Consider the following 16,826-nt stretch of genomic DNA (forward strand, 5'->3'; position numbering starts at 1 on the left):
ATCAACGTAATATTTTAAGATCTGTGCAAGAACTCAGCTAACGGATGTTTCCGCATATAAAAGCTATCTTCAAGTTTTGTACACCAAAAAAAAAAAAACTTTTCAATTAGTTTTCTCTTTTATATTGACCATTGTCTGTAGTAAAACACCATAGGTTGATTCGTCACAAGTATAGTTCACCACCCTCATCACTGAATGGTGCATTATTGTATGGGAAACATAGCAGGTGATTCTTTTCTATTAGATTAGACAGGGGAACATTTTAAGCTCACTGTAAAGTTTTTTTATTATTATTATTTACATGTGTTCGTGCATGTGCATAGAGTTAATATACAGAAAGATCAGTTCTGAAATTTAGTTAACTTTCTGGTGTCACGGCTACACATTGTTCTGGGTCGTGCTCCTTTCATTTCACTCTGATATTGCTGATTTTTCCCATGGAAGGTGTCACTTGATAACTATGTGGTTTAGGATCAAGCGTATCTTCTGGTGAATCAACTGTGTAAAATTTAATAGTTTTTACTTATGAAACAACCAAGTTAGATTGGTGACTAATGAACTCTGGGAGAGATTACCCTATTCTGATCTCATATAGTGGTTCACTCTCTCCGTCCTTTTCAGATCTGCATATAAGTTCCTTTAGAGTTAATCCAGATTTTTTGTTTGATTTAGAGTTCTCGACAGTTTGATAGCTAATGCAATCCAACATCAGGTTTAATTTATTTAATTAATAAACAGATATTTTGTAATTGTGTTTACACTGTGTACAGTCTCTTTCTTTAACTCTGCATAAAACGTTCTTGTCATCCTCCTTCTGGTGCCGTTACTGTTCTTATTATTAACTAATCGTGCACCTGAGAATACTACAGTATGTATTAGCAAAGCTCAGTTTGTTCTTCCTTCAGCTTTATTGTTATTTTTTGAAATTTAAATAATTAATTCTTGTTTGATTATCTCTATATTACAGTATCATGAAAATATTATACATTTAATGAATTTTAGTAAATATTTTTACCGCTACAGCCGAAATAGAAAATAGTTCAGTCATCTTACATGAATTAATTATATTTGTAATCACATGGTTAATATTGAAACTAAGTTTAATTTATTACTTTACAACTTGTTAGAATTTTACATTTTCATTGGAAAAAGACAATGATCTCGCTTAGATTTCTGTAGAAATTACTATATTTTCAAATAACAATTAGGTTTAGGTTTACATTTGGAACAACAGTAAATATGCGAAAATACAAACAGAAATCAACATGAAATACTTTTCAATTAAAAGATATTTGAGTTATGAATGTACAATTGTAGTTGAAATGACCAAGCTCGCATACAAAATCATAATAAATGAGTTTGTATTACAGAACATTTCCATGCTATGTTATTATATTTAATGAAAATATACAATGTTTTATTGTTTTGTTGAATTTTGCACAAAGCTACTCCAGGGCTTTCTGTGCTAGCCATCCCTAATTTAGAAATGATAGACTAGAGGGAAGGCAGCTAGTCAACACTACCCACAGCCAACTCTTGAAAAGTGGGACTGACCGTCACGTTATGACTCTCCCACAGCTGAATGGGTGAGCATTTTCGATGATGGGATTCGAGCTAGCGACTCATGGATTGCGAGTTGAGCACTCTAACCAGCAAGCCACGCCAGGGCAAGATGGTGCGTATAATACCTATTGTTCAGGTTTAAGTATTGATATTTCTTATTCAACGTATACATAGCGTTAATAAAGGTTTACCCAAACATTTGAAATTTTTGTCATTTAGTCAGATATCAAGTAAAGTAAATATAATTGATGCTGTTGTGCTCAAAAATCTATAGTTTGAGATCGACATTAACGTTAATTATATAACATTTTCCTTCAAATTTATAATAAAATTTTGGATAATAGTTGTCATAATAAGACGCTAGTATCATATAACGAAGGCACCATCACCACAGAGTCTAGAATAAACGTGGTATTCAGGTTATGGTATTTTCAGTTCAACTGATTTCTTCGCAATTATCAGATAAGTTTACTTTGTAACAAAAATAAAGTTTTGGTGTGATCCGAATTTCAAAATTCTACTTGGTTTTAAGCTATGTGAAAGATGAATAGACTGGAAATGTTTGACGGAATGTGGAAACAATCTTTATTAAATGTCAAAGAAAAAATAAGATACAGTGTGCGTATTTGCATACTGAGACAAATGTCATCAGTGAGTATGTTGTCAGCTTTCCGCCTTGAATTGGTACAAGAGATCTTGTATGCTCTCTTCGCAATAGCGTCAACACGTAACTGTTCATTCTCCAATGGCATGCGTCAGCTGTAACATACAGACATCATCCACTCGGGCGGCGAAGGATGTTGCAGTCGTTTAGCCTTTTGATACGGATGTGTAACATTATTGCAACATTATCTATGACAGAGCAGATAATGTCTACTATAGAGAACATATGTAACTAGAAAGAAACAGTTTCACAGTTTTCCGGATCACGTGATTATGACAAACCTGTAAAGAAGCAGAATAAATGAAAAAAAAAACATATCAAAATATCAAATGATATGAGCAAATAAGTTTCAAATTATTCACCAAATGCAGATTACAGAAATATTATGCAAAGAATAAATCAAACATTGACAATAAAGGAAGAACAAATAAAACCTGGTGAATAAATACACAATATTTATTTATTTACACTAGTTTTTAAAGTTTGCCAGTTGATTTTGTTTCAAGTCCCGTTTATTCCTTTGTTGTTCTCGAAAGGAGGTGATACATGCTTCCTAATGGGGAGAATGACAAAACATGTTGTGTCAAGATTTCGGTACTGTCCTTCAATGGTTGTCCAGGCGATATATAGAGGTTATAACCTTACCTATGTTGTAATGAGAATGACCAGTCACGCAATAGTACATGTCCCCCTGCGTAAATCTGAAAAATAAGGTACTTTGGATTTAGTAAGTCTGAAACTTTGTCTTTATTAAAATGGGCAGTCTGGAAGTTTGTCATCAAACTATCAGTCTAGTCTGAAACTTGGTCTTGACTTAAATGGTCTGTGCTTCTGTTTCATTACATATTAAGAATTGTACACTTAAGTTTCTCCATGTATCCAGTCTCTATTTTCAGTTAACACTGATACGTTCAGTAAGAGTTTTGGTATTATTCTGTTGATATGTTGATTGAATCTCCAGTTATCAAGGAGACCTATCAGTATATCTCTAGTATTAAAAAAGTTATACACGGATATGTCACAGAGTGGATAGTTAAGGTGAAAATTTACAGCAGTCACTGTCTATTCCAAGTAACATTCATATGGAAGTAAAAACTCAATATATGCCAATTTGTACAAGCATCTATGTCCTCCTTTGAGAAGGATTCGCTCTTTCTCATGGGGGAGAGATATAGAGCTAAAGTGATACGAGTTTCTAGTCGTTAACATGTGCAACCATTACCCAAGTAAAATAATTAGCGCATTTTTTTAACATTTCTATATTCAGTTTACAAGAATTCCTACTGTTAAGTCTCTGGTCGTTTGTTAATTTCCCGTAAAAATTCCTTCCAAAAAACTTCAGCGATACAAGTCCTTAAATAAAACTAGTTTATTCTTTCTCAATACAACTTTGCAATACACTTAATTTCCACAGTCACTTTAACTTCAACACACGCTAGAATTCACAACGATTCACGCACTTTACTTAGGCTTGACTCGATTGTCCGTCTTTATATCTCTCTGTCTGTAATTATTCTTCTCTCGTCACTTCTTGCCGGTCATATATATATATATACAAAATAGAGGGCGTCTGGCAAACACTCAAGCCTTCACGAACGTTCTAGATACTCATTACGTGTTACCAGCGTCACGTGAATTCCGCTGTCGTAACAATACTTTATGTAGAACGCCGGGAAAAAAGTTAGAAATATTTACCTGAATATGTCTACTAAAGAGGTATTCTAAAGTAGTTATCGAAGGTTGAAATTAGTCACTCTTTTAGTCATTACGTACGGAGCGTTAATAATATAATGAATTGTGTGTGGATATTGTAGAAGTAATGGTTAGATATTTAAATACTTATCTATGGTAAATACCTCGTTGGCTACTTTTAGACTGCAGTGAGAGAGTGGGAATCTTTGTGTGTCCTATGTTTTATTAATGTTGGTTTGGTCCTAAACCCAAATATCTGTAATCATGAAGAAGACAAGAAGTTGCTGTATGCCCTGCACCAGTGTTTCTCAACACCAATCTGCGAACAGGTGCCTCTGTTACAAGCATATTTCCGATACATGAGATTTCTAGAAACCAAACAAACAAAAACCGAAAGAATGTTAATGTATAAATTGTGATGTCTTCCCGTTGTACTTGTATTTTAGTGGTCTGCAACAGTTTAGGGAGACAGCGAGCTGGTCCCTGGTATCGAAAAGGCTAAGAAATGCTGCCCTACTCCACACAATTGAGAAGCATGACATAACATTTAACGACAAAAAGGCTGTCCTATCCATTAAAGTAATCTATGCATAAAGAAATTAACGAATGAAAAAATGAAATATGCGAAGGTGGTAAAATAAGTAAATTAGACTGTTGGAAATAAATCACCTCAAAAACTCTATTCTTATTTTTTTTATTTTCTTGGCGACGTTTCTAGCAAACGCTCTCTTTCAAGTCAGAGAAAATCCTATTGGTTACTGATAAGCTACTACAGGACTTTCAGAAAGGAAATAATTACACACATACATAGAATAAAGAGAATGTAAACGAGAGAATTGTACAACTTAATAATGACAATATAATATAACTGAAGAAAATGGTGAAGAACTATCGATAAAAATTAAAGAAATAAAAAACTATTTAAGTTAAAGAACAAGCTTAAAAAATGGAAAGACATACCTTAATTTTCAAAACAATAAAACAAAGTTTAAAAACTAGAAAAGGCTGAAGCGTTCGTTAATACTAAAAGGACTTAGCCAACTGAAAATTATTTGTTTTCGATTATGATTCTTTGATTGGTATTGGAGGGAACTTAAGGGAATGCTTATTAAATATTTGAATGATAAGGACTGACTTTGAGTTTGTATGTATATGTTGTTAATTGCGTAGTTGCACAATAGGCTTATCTGTGCTATGTCCACCACGAGTATCGAAACTCGGTTTTTAGCGTTTTAATAAGCCTTCAGACTTACCGCTGAGGCACTAGGGGGGGGGGGGAGGTCGAGGGAGCTATTATTAAATAATTGCGAAGTTATTCTAGATAATTACAGTTTATATACATTTTGTGTTACAGCTATCATTTATTGAACCCATAATTATTATATAGGATTCCTCCATCTTTTTTTTTTCTTCAATGTATTTATAATTTAAAAAAATTATGCTTGAATAAAGTTGAAAGAAGTAATGCTCTTTCACTTTATATATATATTTTGTTTTAGGTATAGGTATAATTTATTATCATTAGTCACGTACCACGCATGGCTGTTAACATGGGACACTTGCACTTGGGGCTTGTTTGTCCATCTGGAATTTCGAGTTTACTGTTTTTATACGTTACATTTTTACATTTGGATATTTAGAAAATACATCGCAACGGCGCAGACAGCGAAAGACTAAATGGACAGTACGTCCATTATTACCCAAGTTAATCGGGAAGAGGAACAACTTGCCACTTTCCCACCCGAAAGAGGTCAGTTTATCTACAGTAAATTCAAGTGTTTAGCTAGTAAGTTTAGCCAGTTAGGCTTAGCGTACATCTAAAATATAGTATAGTTTAAATTGATTTCATTTGAAATGAGGCCTAGAGACAGCTAACCACTGAATACGTTCTGTCCAGTTTTTTCAGATGACAGTATTATCACTTGTTACACCATTATAACTAGATTTTGCCAAAAAGTAGGAATAATGTTCATAATCACAGAGGAACGTAATAAAAAAGAAAAAACAAAAATTGTAAAGACAAAACTAGGTCAGGCTAAACTTGAGGTTCTAAGTTAATTATCAAACTTAAATTTAAAAGTCAAAGCTCTGCTCGTAATCTGCTCCCACCCACACAATTTACTTGATACTTGTTAAGTCAATAAATCATAACGCACACAAAAGAAGAAAAGATTTTCTGTTAGTGTTACTGACTAGTTTCACCCACGTAAGTGATGGAGTGTTACAATCACCTATACTATAGTATAAATATAATGCAAATTGAGCTAAAACATGTTAAGTTATAATGTCAATTTACACATTTATTATCTTTCATGTCATCATTTCTGTTTATAATTTTATGTCGTTTTTTGAAAAGTGACTAGTAAGTGGAGAAAATAATGTTTCTAAGAATAATAGTAATAGTGTTCATTTTCACTGTGTTGGACCAAGTTGTGTCTTACTCTTACACTGAGAGGATTATCTGCTTTAATACTAGTATCACCCACCCATTTTAAATATAATGAGAACACTGCAACTTTATGTTGATTATACAATGTATAAAATAATTATTATTGGTTTCAAATTAACTAGGTTTTATTTCTAGACATTCAACATTTGCCTTAAACATTTTGGGATGAAGTTGTATGTATTATAACAAGTTTTTGACAGTGTAAGAAAAATCAGGTTGATAATGCGAGACTACTTTTAAAGTATTTCACACTTTAATTACTACTACTACTACTACTACTACTACTAGCCTCTAAAATTATGTACTGTTGGTCTAAAAATCTAGTAAGCTTTGTTTTTTTAATTTTGTGACTATAAACTCATTCAGAATTATGTAGTATATAAAGACAAGTGGTACGTTAGAGTTAAGAGGTTTCAGTTAAATCAAAGTGTAAGGATTTAATACTTATGATGTTTCTCTTTCCCTTCTCATTCTATTTCAAGTTATAGAGGAAACATTTGAAAATAGAATTACCCCAAACTTCAGTCTGTCAATAAGTTTTATCATCCAGAGATTTAAATAACTATTAGCATTTAGCAAATTACCAATCAGATGTGGAGAATAAAGACAAAATTATAATGGATTCAGTTTATTGATAGATTTTCATAGGAAAATGCAGACCAGATTATTTGGATAGTATAATCTAATAAAAACATTTATTGAAATTAAGCTAAAAAGCTTTTAAGGATCTTAATAAGATTAAAACTATAAGGTATAGGGTGTTTGAATAACTATAGCATAAGTGTGGAAAAAGTAAATTTATCTATTAAATATAACATGTAGACAAAAATGGACCATTTGGTCCTTCAAAATATATTCTTGTACATGCACTCACTATTTTGTCAGGCAATCATCAGCTCCCATCTTTAATTCTTAAAATGCAGGTTTGCACAGCTGCTGAAAGCAACTTATTTAGTAAGCCAATCACCCTGCTGTTAAAAAATATATAACTGTTTTATAGCCTGTTGTTCCAAATCTTAAATATGTTTTCTCTGTTCACTTTTATATATGAGTAGGTCAAAATATGGTAGTATAATGTGAGTATATGAAGTATCAAGGAAATATGAAACTGTACTGAGAATGCTGTGATTTTCCAGGAAACTTGGATTTAGACTGTGCGATTTGATAATAGATTAATCTTCAGACTCATTAAGCAACTGCATTCAACTATTTGATTATTCTCATGTAAGACTTGGATATTTGGAATATTGAAAATATTAATTATCAGAAACTAATTTTTAGTTACTTCATTATTTTTGTGACACTAATCATTAAGCTGAACTGTCGTAAGTTAAAAATACTACTGATAAATCATGATGGCAGTATTTAAGTTACTTTGGTAGTTGTAATAATATGGAAAATATTAATTATCAGAAACTAATTTTTAGTTACTTCATTATTTTTGTGACACTAATCATTAAGCTGAACTGTCGTAAGTTAAAAATACTACTGATAAATCACGATGGCAATATTTAAGTTACTTTGGTAGTTGTAATTATATTGAAAATACTAATTTTGATTATTTTTGTGATATTAATGATTGAATTACAGTTTTGATTAATCGATTACATGATGCTTATCAATTTATTTGATTCTCATAAGTAATTGATCTAATTGCCCAGCTTTACTTGGATCAGTTGGACAAACACATGGTAGATAATTGTGAGGTTATTCACTACAAGTCTAAAGAGGCTATGATTTTGTTGTATAAGTCACTAGTCAATATAAAATTTACGGACAACAAGGGACCTGTTGTTCCATCTAAAAACACTCATAGTCAGCCCTTATCATTTAAGTGTTTATCAAACCATCCCTTAACCCTACAGAGGTGGGTAATGGTCAGAGTGCATGTTATCACATTTGTAGATTTACATTCAACATTTCATTCAGCTATTATTTTATAAATGTATGTCATTAAATTTGATATCAAATTGTAGATTATAATTCAGATTTTAGTATAATACAGTAGTTAGATTCTTAATTTGAAACTAAATAGTAGAAAAAAAAAGCTTAATATTGATTTTTGTGTGTCACATGGTACGTGGCCTTCTGGGTTTGGTCAGATTACATTTTATGATGACTACTATACAACATCTATAGTTTTGTATGAATTAGAAACTCAAATGTTCAATATTGGGAGGCTAGAATATATAATACAAACCTCTTACCTTTTCTATTTGCCGAGATATCACAATATTTAGCAAAACCACCATATTGGCTCTACCCATCACTTCATCATTTGAGAAGACTTATCTATCTATGCCTACTTTTATATATCAATAACTTTATAATCAATCAAAAGCTATATATTTATTCTACATAATTCTGTCAGTCTTCCTAAGTTATTTACGAGAGAAATGCTCTTATATCATTGGAAAGTTTGAAGTATTGCTATCAAGGCTATTTTGTGAATAGAAATTATATTTTTTAGACCCAAATACAATTTAGTTAGAAAGGCCTGATAAATTACAGTGGATTTTTTGGTATAGTAATTTATAATATTTTTGTATTCCAAAATGCTTACATAAAGTCTATAAAAATCATTATTTTTCCATCTCCACATATGAATTTGGAAGAGGCTTAGCAAGTATGGCTCACGAGTGCAAACAAGGACTTCGTAGCATCATAAGTAGTAGAGATCATTGTTTTCCAAATATTTTTTATTTGCACATTTGATGTTTTATGTTTGAAGAAAAATAACTGACATTTAAGTATTTATTTGAAAACATTAGTTATATATATATAATGTATGGTAGCCAATATGTTGCTGTATTTTACAAAGTAAGAACTTGTGCTATTTTTCTACTCGTTTACACTGAGGTAGAATTAAAACAAATTAAACAAAACTAAAGACTTGACAATTCAGGAAAAGTTTATTTATGTAATTTGTGAAAGTTTAAGAAATAAATTTATCACTGATCTTAACACATGAAAAAGAACATCTTTACATAAACACCCTGTTGAACTTGCAGTTTGCTGGTGAATAATTTGTTTCTCAAATTACAATCAAGAAGGCTAAGCCAAGAATACTAGCCTAACCAAAATGAGCCATATTTATGTTACTGGAAACTACACATTTATTGTTTACTGTGCAAGCATAATAATACAGAAAACAGGATGTCCATAGGCATTTAAACATATTTACACTTATACTAATACTAGATTCCAACCACCAAGTAAGATAACTAGCACGTTTATTGGATAGGATACAACTTTATACTTTGTACAGAGCCATATCATAAACATTTTCTCTCACTTTTATAAAGTACTTTCGACAATTCTTGTTGTAACCACTGTATTGTAAAGAAGCCGGCAAATTCTATCCCACTTTGTTTTCAGAGCAGTGATCCAAATAGTTTCTGTAGGATACTTCTGCTTTTTGACTAATTGGATTGACCCATACTTTCTACTGGGGAATTGATGAAATGTCTCATGAGGATATTCCCCTGCAAGAGATCTAAACCTTGCTCTACTGCCTGTTGGAAAACAAGATCTAAATTATTGATGCAGAATGAAGATTCGTGCTCCATTCATATACCCTGGATTACCCGACCTTTAATATGCACACCTCATCCCTAAAGGGAAGTATCTGTAAAGAGATAAACTCAGGTCAGAGAGGCAGTAGACATTTACACACACACACACACACACATATATATATATGCATACATACACATACATGCTAATGGTAGTGTTGATCCAAACCAACCACCACTGTAAAACTAAGATGTTTCTTCTTCTAGATCCATTACTCATACCAGGACCACCGAAGGGATGGCATGTGTCCTCATCCCAAAAAAATCAGAGATTTGAGGGAAGCTCACAATCCCAATGAGATAGAACCATCCCTGTAAGTAAGAGCCTGACTACCCATTCCATAGCTTGGAACTAGGTAGGAGGTGGCTGAGCTGGGCTGAAAACTTATATAACCCAGCAAAAGACATGGTGAAGAAGCTAAACCAAAGGCTAGATCTCTGAACTGTAGAACCTGATCCCTGTACACGAAACGTAGCTAAAGGCAACATGAATTAACTATGAGAATGTGGAGAAATGCCTCAGCAACCTCAAACTGGGACATCCACAGACCTGGTGAAGAATGCCAAAGTAGGGCAAGAAAGGACACCATTGTGGACCAGGGAGGATCGAGGAATAGGCTGAGATAAGAAAGAACAAATATCATTCGCCAATCTCCCCTTGTCCCAGGTACAACAAATAAACAGGAATTACATCCTAGAAGAACAGCATCAACTGTCATTACCACCCCTGTGACCAGTAACTCTGATAGCCGTGGATTGAAAATCCACACCCCAATGTTCAGGTGAGGGTGAAAATACCACGGGTTGGGAGGATAATGGAGATGGAGAATTGAATTAAAAAACCAACACTGATACCAGAACCTGAAGTACCCAAGGATCTGCAGTGAAGGAATACCAGGTGTCTATCAATAATTGTAACCTTATTAACTGATCCCCATCCAGGCATATACCGACACCATTGATCAGCCCGAATGGAGAGGCCCTGAAATTAAGGTCTGAATCTATTCAGCTGCGAGAGCCAAAGAAGGTCTAGAGGTCAACAACAACAAATAGCAAACGGGTGACATAAATTTAAATACAAATGCCTCTGGGACACCCGAGAACTTCAAGTGACGATAAAAAGAAGCCACGTGTAACACCCAGAGGCTATGGCAGGTTTACAAACTCCCTCAATCAAGGTATCTCTATAGAAGGAACAGAAGCAGTCAATCTGACCAAGATAGAAGTCAGTAAAAGACTCCATTTATCTGTAAATTGATGTGGAAACCATTGATAAGCAACCAACAATTTGTGGGGGGGGGACACCACGAAGAAAGAGTGAATATATAAAAATACAAAAAAATGTTATTTGGTTCAAAGTGATCACATGAACCATCCTGGAACCCCACATATCCAAAAAACAACAAAAAACCTTTTAGTCTGTGGAATCAAAATATAAGTCCACCAGGAGGTGGAAAGCCAAAACATGCAAACAGACAAATGAGGGTACAAGGTCTATCTATCCTGTCACACAATAAAGCAGTAAATCTCCCAGCATGAACCAAGAATATCAGGTAAAGGAGGAAAACTAAATAGTCCCTCCCCAACCTTTCCACCAATAGAGAAGAGTAGACTCAAAAGGAAAGCCCCCAAGGAAATCTCACAAACCCATGTGACTAATTTAAGAAAAGGAGTAGGGGGTGTTTGATACAAAGTGGACTCTTGAGAAGCTGACCTAGTAAAGAAAGGCTTCAGAAAACAGAGTCCAAATTCTCCCCAGAATAACCAGGATCAACAATCCATAACAGAACGAGGTGCATCACTTCATCAGAGAAAAACATGACCAACATTTTGTCGAGAAAAAATGATAATATTATCTGAGTGAGGTGCTTATATACAGTACCAGGATAGAGGGCTCATTGATGTGGATGGTGAGATTTGCAAATTAGATATTGCCAAGGGCATTTAAGAGGGGTATAAAAGACTGAAGCATATGAGACCAATGCTTAGATAGGCAAAGCCAATGTCAAAAAATAGCTGAAGTGTCAGCAGAGGTAATTATGTTTCGGAATCTTAATCTCTCTGTAAAGTTTCTCTGTAGTTTCATCAGTAGCATCTGGTGGATGTAACAAATTTCCACTAAAAGCCTTTTCCCATTATATCCACTAACAGAAACCCAATGTAACTCACATTTTACAAACAGAGCCACTCTTCCCCTCTCTCTTTAAAACTCTATTCCTATTAAATAGCCTCTAACCCTGTATTTCATCAAAACCATCTGCATTTAACCTTGTTTCAGTTATACCCATTATCGAGTTTCCAAATAAAACCCACTCATTTCACCCTTTACACCTAATAAACTGTGAACCCTTAACTCTTACACTAGTCTTAACCATTTTATTTATACTTATAGCCAGAAAATAAATAGTCAATACCAGTAGCCTATTGTTAACACTATTGATGTTAAGCTTAATGTTTCAGAACCAATTATATTAGTTTTTAATCACTACTTTGTCTTCACACTAAAGTAATTTTTATCTTTAATTATACAGAAATTAGAAATATAACTTTATTAGAAGTGACAATAACTAGTCTTTACTTTGATGCATACGTAATGTTAATAATAATAATACAATGTATTTAGCTTGATTTATATTACACCCTCCTTATAACTATAAGCTGAATTTAAACTAATCGATCTAAGTTCAAGTACACAGGTTAATCCTTCAAACACGAGGAGACAATAAATTGACAGTTTTAGTGTTAGGTTAATCCATGACTCATGAAAAACCTTCAGTTAAATATATATTTCTTGGAGAGATGATTAAATACAGAATAAAGACTAATTTCAATATGATTAAATGTAGTTAAACAATAAGTGTGGTAGAATTTACATACAGTGATTGCAGCCATGGAAGTATTATATTTCAAAACTGTGGGCTTATACACGACTTCAGCCTCAGGAAGTTTGGAAAGACAGTACACTACACTTACTTGTTTGCTAAGTTACTTTATGATTAGTTAGTCAATTTTAACATAAAAATTTAAGAATAACAATGGAAATAGTAATTGGAGCGGAAATTAAACAATCAAAACAGGAATGCAACAGAGTTAGACCCAACTAAAACTTTAAATGATTTAAATTAACTGAAACCTGTCCACATGTTTTAAGTTTTAACTTCACAAGATGAAATAAATCATTCTGTTCATTTATAACAGTAACAAGAATACTACTTAAGTGAAAAACAACAAACAAACCTGAATCTGGGCTTTCAAAGCTGAAAATCTATCACAATATTTACCTGATATTCAAATTCATATTTCTATTTCTTACCCTTTCAATTTTGCCCTCCAAGTTCTAAAAATATATTACTAGTTTGTCACACTTACTCCTTTAATTTTAAAGTTTAATCTTTTATATATAATTAGACGTCATTACTTACTGTATCCATTCATCACTACATCAGTTAGTTACTTTCTCAACTTAATTAAGATTCATTTAACAAAATGTAACCTTTTAACCTGTTTCAAATTCAATTTAAAACAACTTTTGGGTGAGTGTCCTACTCTCGTTCACGCTTGACACAGTGACAGCATTTTTATAAACCGTAACATTAAAACCCAGAACTAGATTGCTGTCACCGCATTACGTAAAACTTTCCATAGGTTTAGCTTACAGTAACACTACAGCAGCTTTAGTTACTTAATAGGCTTATTACTCATACTGCTACTGGTACTAGGCCTTGCAAACGTACACCGAGATCAATCCCGGTACGATTGATATAAATCTTAATTGAAATTGTAAAACGTATACGTCATTTAATTACAATTTACAACTCACTAAGTTATTAACATTACCAAATCAGATCCTTTCTCAACAATAGGCTCTCCACCAGATCCATCAGAAAGCTCAGATTCCTCAGTTACTAAACGTCTTCTTCGCCTTTCGGCCATGCTTAAAACATTCGTCACTCGATCTCTCATATCACCCTAGCGGTCACACTACTGAAAAGCCTAAACCTTTGACACTTCTTTGCCTTTAAAATGAAGTATTCGGCTTTACATATCCACTGTATTTCGGCAAACTTCGGTTTCGACAAGATTACCGCAAAATTTTATTTCAGTACGTGAATTGTGATTTATTAACCAAGAAAATGCATTGCTACTTGAATTACTAATAATAATAATTACCCTGTCGAGGAAACTCAGTCGTTTCCCTAATTGGTAATTCTAAGAACCCATGAGTGAAAGCAAACCTTTTTGCTATTTCTGGGGTCTTTTTTTTTTGACGCTCTTGCGGGGTTCCTCGCTGATATAGTTATTATGGTTGAGAGAAGTGAATGAATAATTTGTGTGGTGCTCATTGGATGCAATAAATGTAAATAGTTGCTTAGTTTTTAAAATAGTGTGTAAAATTATAAATTGCAAAATATTCGGAAGGAGAATTCCGAGTCTATTTTGCTGAGAGACACATAACTTGAGAGAGAATTTGTATTTATGTCAAAGCTACTAAGGCTATCTGCTACCGTCCCTAATTTTGAACTATTGATTAGACAGAAAGCAGCACCCTACCACCCACCATATAAAAAGGGATTAGTTGCCACTCTTATAACGTATATTCAACTTAAAGTGCAGTGAATAATTTTTTTTGGAATCTCACGGATTCGAAAGCGGCTTGCGAGCTCCGAAATCCAGAGCTTTACCACAGGGCGAATCCGTGTTTCAATTGAGAGAGAAAAAATAAGTTAAACGAAAAACTTGTATTATTAAGAAAGGTTTCAAGGAAATTCAGGTTAACGGTATTGTAATACGAAATGGTGAGTGGCAGGATTGGATTAAACAACACAATTCTACCAGAAAAAAGCTAAAGGGAGCCGAAAATTTTGCAATAAAAAGAAATACCTTAAGTTATAAAATTTAAGAACTTAAAACTTAAATACTATTAAAATGTGGATTGCTAGCTAAGTGTTTATGCTATATTTATTCATATACCATGATAATAAAGTAGTTTAATTAAATTTTGAAAGTAGCTCCCTAAAACTATGTGACATGTGCAGAAAAAGATGCCGTAGTGAAAGAGTTAATGGGAGATGTTACCTCTTCCTTCATGAGTTTCATGACTAGAGTTCAGAGAAGTGTGTTCTGTACTCATACTGGATATGTACCAGGCGAGATGAACCCCGCGTGACGGTGAGATATATATATATATATATATAGTGGGCCTTTCAGGCTCTCCAAGAACGCCATCTCCATCATTAGTTCCTGTGCTTTGTTTCCATTAGTTCTACCTGTGACGAAATTAGACTTCTTGTTCTTAACAATTGGTTTGTCTTCTTTTTGCAGCTATTTTAAATAATCGACTCATCCTGGTAACAGTTTCTTAAATCTCTGGATCGCTGGTATCAGAGTAAGCTAAGGATTTGGCCGTGTTTCCGGAAGAAATGTACTTCCACACCCAGCTCCTCCAGCTTGTTTGAGAAAGGCTCCCTTCTGGCTTCTGCAAGGCTGTTTTTTTAAGTAATTCACATGAATGATGAGGCTCTTCATTGGGCTTTTCAGTTCTACAAGGCACTTGCCAAATGCATTGTGCCATACATGAACTGTGTATAATCCAACAAGCACTAAATCTTGTCCTCCTTGTTTGATAAGTTCATCATTTATTCTGGTTTTGATGGATTTGTTCACATTGGATCATTGAGCACCTTTATTATCTCCTTTGATACATCCACAGTCTTTGTGTGTGCCATAAAGAGTGATGTAAAATATCATACACACACCTCCTATTTGAATTCTGAAAAATATCGCAGTAACAAGTCAAATTGCTTTCTTTCCTGTGAAGTTGTGGTTTTTATCGAAATGTACAATGAACTACATTCCATCTTTCTTGATCTCTTTCACTAATGAATCTGTGAAACTTTGTCCCAACCCATGACTTAGAATACAATGTACCTTCTTTACCCTATGGAAAATTGCATTGCTATCTCTGATATGGAAACCCTTCTTGGAACAGATTACCTATAGACTCACAGCTGGCAAGACTAAAGTTGTCATCAGCAACTCTCATTGCTCACAGGGCTTCAGCTTTCCTTTCTTGATCAGCTATGATAAGGTGGCCTTGAACTGTCTTCTGGGAAGCTTTGCCACCAACTGCAATAGACTGAGCTTGAGTAGGTGCAGGAATGACCAAATTATCCAAGGGAGGTGGAATTAACAAACATTGTTCTGCATTTTTTACCAGATTGACTTGTACTCTTTGAATCTATTTTCATGAAGTATGCACCTACGGTTCCCTTACTGCAGTGTTGTGCACTTACAGGAAAGATATCATCTTGGCAACTCTCTGTCTCAGATTAGGCTGATGATGGAATATCTGTAGATACTGCTGTTTTTGATGAGGCTGCTAATGGACTGTCACCAAATGCAGGGTTGTTTGCAGATACTGTTTCTCCTCCTTTATCAGCCTGCCAAATTTCAAATTAACCGTTCTTTATTCTTCTTTCCAGAGTTGTGTTGTGAAAGTGCTTAAATTCCCATGTGTTTTACATTTATATCTACACCACACAACTTACAATGTCCTTTGAAGTCAGTTTTTTTAAAACTAAAGATTAATTTGGTTGTCATTCGAATTTTTTTTTCGAAGCCAATGTGCCTGGATGTTTGTCTTTGAGTGACTCATCTTGAAACAAACTTGCTATCTGAAATCAAGTGAACTATTTTATTCTTGTATATGTATGTCAAGAAAATTTTCACTTCACATAAAATAAATCCCAGTCTCCAAAATTCATTAAATGATGTTGGAGAAATTACTGCAAAGCATAGTAACATAGCGTTAATATTGTTACGTCTCTGGTCGTTAGTTAATTTCCCGTATAATTTCTTTCCGATGAAACTTTAGCGACACAAG

At 33.7% G+C, this 16,826-nt stretch overlaps 1 protein-coding gene across 1 annotated transcript in view; it reads left to right on the top strand.

Moving 5' to 3' along the window:
* Window positions 1-5,450: 5,450 nt before the first annotated feature.
* LOC106469200 (carboxy-terminal domain RNA polymerase II polypeptide A small phosphatase 1-like) overlaps window positions 5,451-16,826 on the top strand; it is a 47,271-nt gene continuing 35,895 nt past the window's right edge. Inside the window, exon 1 of the mRNA XM_013929666.2 lies at window positions 5,451-5,669. Coding sequence (XP_013785120.1) covers window positions 5,597-5,669 — 73 coding nt within the window. The 5' untranslated portion in view covers window positions 5,451-5,596. The remainder of the gene's footprint in view (window positions 5,670-16,826) is intronic.

Source organism: Limulus polyphemus, unplaced genomic scaffold, assembly GCF_000517525.1.
Source record: "Limulus polyphemus unplaced genomic scaffold, Limulus_polyphemus-2.1.2 Scaffold3352, whole genome shotgun sequence".
In the NCBI taxonomy this organism is placed as follows: Eukaryota; Metazoa; Arthropoda; class Merostomata; order Xiphosura; family Limulidae; genus Limulus; species Limulus polyphemus.